The sequence below is a fragment of the Henckelia pumila genome, chromosome 4 (genome assembly GCF_033568475.1).
Source record: "Henckelia pumila isolate YLH828 chromosome 4, ASM3356847v2, whole genome shotgun sequence".
NCBI lineage: Eukaryota > Viridiplantae > Streptophyta > Magnoliopsida > Lamiales > Gesneriaceae > Henckelia > Henckelia pumila.
Genome location: NC_133123.1, coordinates 218,391,257 through 218,399,512, shown reverse-complemented (window position 1 = coordinate 218,399,512; position 8,256 = coordinate 218,391,257). Strand labels below are relative to the sequence as shown.

General features: G+C 35.1%; 1 protein-coding gene across 1 annotated transcript; it reads left to right on the top strand.

The window, feature by feature from the left end:
* The first annotated feature begins 1,457 nt into the window (after positions 1–1,457).
* Positions 1,458–2,065, top strand: LOC140862773 (LOB domain-containing protein 21-like). Its single transcript, XM_073265807.1, has one exon. The coding sequence runs from the start codon at positions 1,458–1,460 to the stop codon at positions 1,953–1,955; it is 498 nt and encodes a 165-aa protein (XP_073121908.1). The 3' UTR covers positions 1,956–2,065.
* The last annotated feature ends 6,191 nt before the right edge of the window (positions 2,066–8,256 follow it).

Below are 8,256 nucleotides of genomic sequence, written 5' to 3'. Positions count from 1 at the left end.
AATATCTTTTTATTGTTCGGGTTTACTAAGAGATTCGTCTGATAAAATTGACTCGTGAAACTATCTCATATAAAATTTTGTGATATGTATATATATATACACACACGCACAAAATCTTGTGACTTTGCTTTTTAAACATAAAACTATATATACACCAATTTGCTCGTCTTAGAGAGGAGAAAATTACAAGATATGCCATTGTCTGTTGCATGTCTTGTTTTCTGTTTTCATTCTCTAAGTTTTCAAAATTAGAGATTAATCATATAATTTTATTTTTTGATTGTTTTTAGTGCTATTTTCCCAGAAATGAAGAGTAAGATGAGACTAGTTCTTCAATGATGACAAGGCCACTTGATGAAAATAGGGAAAATAAATAGTATTATCATCCTACATCAACTTTTCCCCAAAATGTTTGTTTAAAAAAAATTTCAACGAAATGTTGAGTATTTCATAAATTTGAGAAGTCCTCTTGTAACAGTGCATTAATTTTTTGGGATTGGCTTCCCATTTGAGCTTATTATACTATCGAGTTAGTACTGATAAGATATGTCATGTTTTCACATAATTAAGAGAAAATTATGGAAAATTGTATTTTTATCTAGTAATTTGAATATTGATCATTTCATAATTTTATGTCATGTCATAGGGTTTTAGTCCAAAAAATACTGATTTGGCACTGAAAAATGCAAACATAGGATACAAAACAAAGCCTTATATATGTGGCATCACAAATTATTATTTAGGCACCGTTTGGTTTGAGATATGATATAAGTAATATACAGATAAGTAATATAATGTAATAAAAAATAAATAAGAAATGATAGTTAAAATAGTATTGAATTTGATTAATAGAGTATGGTTTATTTGATTTGATTGATTAAATTTTATATTAAAATATTAAATGACTATTTTGTCTTTTTAACAATAAATAAAATAAAAATTATATTATTTATAAGGGATAATATAGTAATTTGAGTTCAATGATTTGATTGATGTGAAATAAATAATTAATGATTTGATTGATGTAAAATAAATAGTTAATATATGAAGAAGTAATATGATGAGAAGAACGTGAGATGTGTTATACGTATATTAGTAATATGGTGAACAGAATGGTGCCTTAGTGTATCAAATTTAAAATTAGACGAGTTAATGGACAAAAAATATGTTAAAATTAGTTGAGAGTAGAGTATTGCGCATGCATATATATTATCATGACTTGTTAAATAATGTGTACGTAATTAATATTATTTTAAAAAAAATAAAATAATGAGTAATATAATTAGTACTATATAGAAAAACAAACAAGTTTGAGAGATTTATATATGTTTACATAATAGATCATAGGGTTTTGAATTTAAATTCATTTAATATTGATATATTTTTAAAATAGAAAGAAATTTGGCTGGCTATAAAAGTGGGGGGGGACATGAAACATTAGTATTATATATATTATAATGAAGAGTAGGAGTAGTAGTAGTAGTCATGAAGCTGCAGGTCGTTCAAGCTCTTCATGTGCAGCCTGCAAATACTTGAAGAGAAGATGTTTCCCTAATTGTCAATTCGCGCCATATTTTCGGTCGGACGAGCCGAAAAAGTTCGCAAAGGTGCACAAAGTATTTGGGGCGAGCAACGTTAGCAAGATACTGAAGGAGGTGGGTGAGGATGAGCGAGAGGACACCGTGAATTCACTCGTCTACGAGGCGGAGGTGAGATTGAGGGATCCCATTTACGGTTGCATTGGGGCCATTGTCTCCTTGCAACGCAAGATGGCGGAGCTACAACATGATCTAATTTTAGCTCGAGCCAGATTAGAAGCTAATTATCAAATTTTGGACCATCATGTTACTTTGCCGCCGCCTGCAGATCCATTTTTCCATGTCCCGGATTATGCAATGATGGACCCTAATTTCAACCATAATCTCGATCAATTTACCCAATTCCAATTTCCTTAATTAATATATATATATATATATGCTGATATTTAATATGTATGTCGTTGGGTTTTTTTTTTCTTTTAAATTATATATATTTATTCGCATGTATGGATGTAATCCAATTTCATATTTAAATCACCAAAGCGTTAATTATTTCCTTCTTTTATTTTTATCTTTTTGGACGTGTAACGTACGCTTGAAATTCATGATATTTACTTAAATGTTGAATTTCTGAAGAATTAATATTTGAGTTCCTGTATTCAATCCTCTAATTTAATCGATATTTTAAATTTATAAATGAATTAAGCGTTCGATATATATGCTATTAGTCATGTGGAATATAAGGTTTATAACTTTTTCTTTTCATTCTAACATTAACATACATGTGCATTTGACAAGGTGAGAGAGCAAATGATCACCATGATATATATTTTAAATGTATTTCAAGATATTTTAATCAATTCCCCACTATATAATATTTCAAGTAAATTAATTAGTTTTCCTACATATTTGTCAAGTTGTACATTTAATGTATATAGCACCAGGGGATCCAAGAACCTCATCTTTGTGTGGTACAAAACAAAAATTTCATTTCAAATCAAATCAACTCAAAAGAAAGCTTTATCGTATAACTGTTCAAGGGTCCCCACATATGGATGTTTTTCCTTTCATTTTTCTACATCATACGTCATCTCAAAGGATAAAATTATATTTTATATAAAAGAAAATAGTTAAATTTGGATTTTGATCTTGTAAATAAGCTTATGTTTTGGTTTCTGATTTTTTTTGTTGGAGTAATTACTTGATATCAGAAAATGCTAATGTGATACAAACAAATATCAAAATGTCAAATAACACATAAAGAGTCAACAATCCATCAAAAAAGTATTAAGACCAAAAACACAACCTAAATTATCAGAGCAAAATACAAAAGTCATGAAAAACTTAAAGAATCAATTGAGCTATTATCGATCCCTTAATATAATATATCTCAAATTAATCAATTCCCTGATTTTTTTTTAAATACAAGCAACAAAGTTTTATATATCATGATGCATGTTAATCCAACGGTTGCAATATTTCGTAAAAATAAGGGGATCACATCTTGGGAATCTAGATTGCAACTATACATCAAACTCAAAGACGGATTCAGAAATTAGAGTTGGAGAATTTGAACTTAATGTAATAAATTATATATTATTATCAAAAAAATATTATATACATAAAGACATTATACTATTCAAAGAAATGAGCCCTACGAGATTTTGAAACATAAATTCATCTATAATAGAATATACATATATATTCTTAGCTAAATATGGTTCAATGCAGTATCAAACAATATAATCGGCAAGAAATTCATCCTCCATTTTGTTCTGAAGTGTTGTCTTCACATGCATTGTAGTAACCCGTATCCAGAATTACTGATTAATGAGTAATTAATCGTGTAATCATATTTAAATTAGGTAAAACATGATTAAGAAAATTTCAAATGGGTTAACGGAGTCCAGAAATGGATCCAGGACACTCAAATGGGACTTCGGGGGATCCGAAGTCAGGATCGGAGGCTTCGAAGTCAGGAACGGGGGATCCGAACCAGTTTGAGGGATCCGAAGTCGAGTTCGGAGGCTCCGAACTTTGCCTATAAATATGTGTCCAAAATTTCATTTTCAACTCGCACCTCTTCTTTTTCTCTCTCAATTCTTTAGCCTTCTAACTCAGATCTAGGGAGATCTAGGCGTCCTATCGAGAATCCGGAAGTGGCATAGCGATCCAGGCGTCGTAGCGGAGTTGTGGCCTAGTTTTGAGGTAAGTGACAGCAAAGGGCTAACGACGGACGCAGGTATAGCTTTGGCTTCCTAAAAATATTAAGGAGTATGCAATAGTTTAGTTAAGGTTTTTAGAACTTAATTAATGATGCATGAGTATTTGAATTGTAGAGTTGATGATAGGCTTGGAACCTAGAGGGGGACTGCTAGGAACTGCCTGTAGTAAGGTACGTAAGTACTGACTGAGATAGCCAGCGGGTTTTGAATTCTTATATGTTGCATTTGTGTGTCATATTATTATGCAGCATGTGCATATCATATTCTGCCTGTCCATCTTTTGAGATGAGCCATGTAGGGTCGCTCAGCCCTGTTCGGACGGTAGATGCCAAGCGCCCCACGACCGACGGGTTAGACGGCACTGGCATCTGGAAGACACGGTCTACGTCCATTAGAATGAGCAGTGTACGCAGGGTTTGCTCCCCGCGTTGTACCACTCATGTCCTAGGCGCCATTACTGAGTAGTTGTATACAATTATCCCAGATATGGATACCCTGTCATGTTCATGCATCATATTTGTATGTTTTACCCGTGCTTTCGTATTGAGCTTAGAGCTCACGTCCAGTCTTTTCTGTGTATCTGGACACCCCATTCTACATGGCAGGTGTAGGATTGAGTACCAGGATCTTGGAGTGGCCAGTGACCTTGGAGGCAGCAGGATTAGCTGTAGGTTTTTGCCTTTAGGCTTATATATTCGATTGGGTTGTATAATCGAATTTGATTAACCGGTTGTATTCTACCGGTCTGTTTTGATTTAAGTCATCCACAGCGATTTATTTAATGCATGCTTAATTATGCTTCTTAACTCTGATTAGGTTAGTCGATCCGGGTTGGGTCGCTACATTTATTGGTATCAAAGCGGAATGCAAGAGACTTGGGATATAGTATTAAGACTTTGGGTTATCCTTATAGGATTGATGAGACCTTGGAAGAGGTGATGATTCGGCGATTAGGTTGCCCGAAGACTATCATCATCTGCAGGATTTCTGAAGATTTGGCTTATGGGATTCCAGCAAGTGCGGACAGGAGCGATGGATCGTGTCCAAGCTTTCGAGATTTTTACTCATGTGGATCCTATCTTTGGATCAAGTACCGGATGCCAGAGGATTGGTGGGGACTTACTTGATGTTTGAATCTGTACAGTCCATACCATGATGACACTACTCTGAAAATTCTCCTGTCGTAGTTGGAGAGATTGTCAGATAGAACTTCATCAAGGAATGCCTCGAGTGCCTAAGGCATGACATGTTTCGAGCGTAAGGTCATTAAACTCATGCAGAACATGGTTTTTCCGGTATGCTTGTATCGATGCGTTCGGTAGGCAAACGGAAAACTTCATGTTCAAAAGCATGATATGGATGCAAGAAGAATGCTGACGGTAGATCGTGAGCAGAAGAGTTCGACTGACAAGCACTGATGCAGAGCATAGCTGGTTAGCGAGCTCGAGTTAATTTCTTCGGATGTCTTGGCAGGACGAGATACTGAGAGAGTCAAGCAGGAGTACGCTTGCATTGATGCATGTGTCGATTAGAAACTTCATGCTCAAGAGATGAAGACTAGTACGATGATTTAAAAACTGTATTGTTGTAGTTGTAAACAGTATTTCAGTTGTAATGAATCAACAGACTCAAATTGTATCATTCAAGTTCGGTTGTACATTTTATTGTATTTTGAATACTGTGTATTACATGGGATTGTAATCAAAGAAATTTTACATAATTTGAAACAATGATACGTGTATTATTAATTCAGAAATTCGTGAATGATTGCATGATAGGTTGTCTTGGTTTTAGTTGATTAGTGTTCAACTATTGTAGCTCATGGGATTTGAGTGGGCCGACTGTGACTATTTGACATGCGGTTAGTCTAGGAGTTTTCTTAGGATTGACCTAGTTAGTTAGAAGGCTAAGATAAAGCCAGCGATGAATGGACTCATCTAGAGGCATTAAGGGTATTGTTCGGTTTAGAACATCTGGTCTTTGTTCTAGGTTGTTTTCTTAGAACAGTAGGTTGTCTGACCTTCGTTAGGTTCAGACTTGTGATGATGGGTTTTCATCGGGATACCAGGTTCAGTATATGCCGAGAGTTGTGGACTATGACCATGACTAGACGTGATGGGGCGCGACCCTATGCCACTGGGAGCCTTCGTGCTTCAGGATTGGAGGTGGGAAGGCTACTTAGTCTAGAGATTTGGTAGCAGTCACAACAGGGTATGACCTTGGATTGGATATCAGGTTTGATATCATTGGCTAGATATCGTCTGATTTTGTCTGAAATATGGTTTGAGTGTTCTGCTATGAGAACCAGTCTTGGAGGGTTTCCTTGACGAGTGTGTACTATGAACAGATAGGTTTTAACCTTTGGGTTACTGCTAGACGTGTGGATCTAATAGGTGGACGGATTTCTACCAGCGATGACTAGGGGTTGTCATCATAGTTGTGGTTAGGGTTTCCCTGCGATAGGAATCTTCCAAGATACTAGATGGGATGCTGTTTTGAGGCTTGACTCGAATAGGAGAATTTTTTCATGATGATTAATCTCATCAGAAATAGGATTATATCAGACACTAAGGATTGTACAGAGCTATTTGAGATATGAGGGAAGCATGGCATATACCCGTGAAGCCTTGGTGGTTGTCCAGGTGGGTTATCGTGGTAATCTACCTTAGTCTTGAATTGTTGCACAATCTTAGCGAGGGATATTGTAACGCCCCGTTTTTATCTTAATTGACTTTAATTGAGATAATCAGTGATTTTAGAATTCAAGAGCCGACTTTTTATTGATCAAAGACTATTTTGCAATTTTTAAAAATTTCAAGGACTAAAATGCAAATAGGGAGTTTTAGATAATATCTAGACTCTTTTTGACTTGGTCATTCACTCTATCTTCTTCTCCATCTCGATTTCCCTCTATTGAAGATGCCATTTGAGTTCTTCGAGCTTTCAGATTTCAGTTTCCGGTCGATCCGTTCGTTGGAAATTATTTCTGAAGGCAGTTTAGCGATCACAGCAATGAGAGCTTCGTTCTATCGTAAGTTTCTCTCCAATCAGATATGTTTTATTTTTCGGATGTAGTTGGAATTTGATTCTTTTCGGGTATGATGTTCTTGAGATTATTCTTATCGTTTATTCTGAGACGGAATTGAAATAGAGCGTCGTTCGGAATTGTTATGATTTTTATAAGCATATTTCGAAATGTTGGGTTTTGAGATCTGTTGGATTTGAGTTTGAATGTTTGAATGATGATTGATATGAGTTGTATGGATTGATATTATGCTGTCTGCGTTTCCGATTTATCAGAATATAGTTGTTATGCCGTCAGTTTGAGTTTCGGGATATCGTTTCTATTGATTTGATTATACTGAGTTTGATGAGGTTTTGATATCGATATTGATCTTGTGACTTCTTCTGTTCGATTGATTCGAAGTCCTTGGAGTTGCGAGATTGCAGCTTCGATTAGCTTGGAATATTTGAGCCAGTATAGTATCGATTTCTTACTTATCGATCAAAGATCTTGAATAAATATTGAATGGAGTATTGTTGTTTTATAGATTGAAGATTGTGAAACGACGAGATGGTATAAGACGACTTTGGAATGGAATAGGACGATTAACTCGATTCCGGATTGAATCGAGTGTCCTAAAAGAAATCTCATACTTGCATGTTTATATGCTTATTTGAACTTATGATTGAATTGATATTTGAGTGCATGAGATTTCATATGCATTCATATTGAACCTATTGATTATTCATTTTGAATTAGACGATCTGGAGATTATAGTTGAGTGGCCTTGGTAGGCGATTTACTACAAGTGTCGATTAACTCACTATAATGCCCTAGAGTCTAGAGGATTAAAATATACCTCGTCCACCTCGAAAGAGGAGTTCGGTGTGATTGTTGGATATTTTAACCTCGGGATCCCAAACCGAAGAAAGAAAGAAAGTAGAATTTCTTTTGATTATCTGAGTCTGTTAATCCAGAAGTTTTAAAGTCATGCATATCATTTTATTCCGTAGTGAAATAAATTACATGAAGTTTATGTGGAATTTAATTATATATCATGTTTTGATATATTATGTGATATTGTATGCTAGTATCTTTTACTGAAAATTGTATTCTCAACGGATTATTTGGCTGTTGTCTTTTTTTGTATGTGTACTTGGCAACAGGTGGGGCAGGACCGAGTCAGAGGCAGCATGGATAGATGGTTGAGAGGATAGAGTTAGGCTTGGATGTTAGGATTCATTTATGTATTCGAACTCATTTTTGTTTTTGAATAAGTCCGAACTAGATGGATTTTATGCATGTTATATTTTGAGGATTGTATAACTCTAGATCTTATCCTTTTGTATCTTGTTGAATGGGATATTATGTTATTGTGGTATGGTTTGATTTGAGATTGTTTTGGAAGTAGAAAACCATAATTTTTCTAGTACAGAGCATCTCGCTCGATCGGTTGAATCTTACCGATCGAGCGAGCACCCCTGTACCG

Excerpts from the sequence above, each read along its gene's own strand:
- LOC140862773 (XM_073265807.1), top strand. The coding sequence starts at position 1,458 with ATGAAGAGTAGGAGTAGTAGTAGTAGTCATGAAGCTGCAGGTCGTTCA.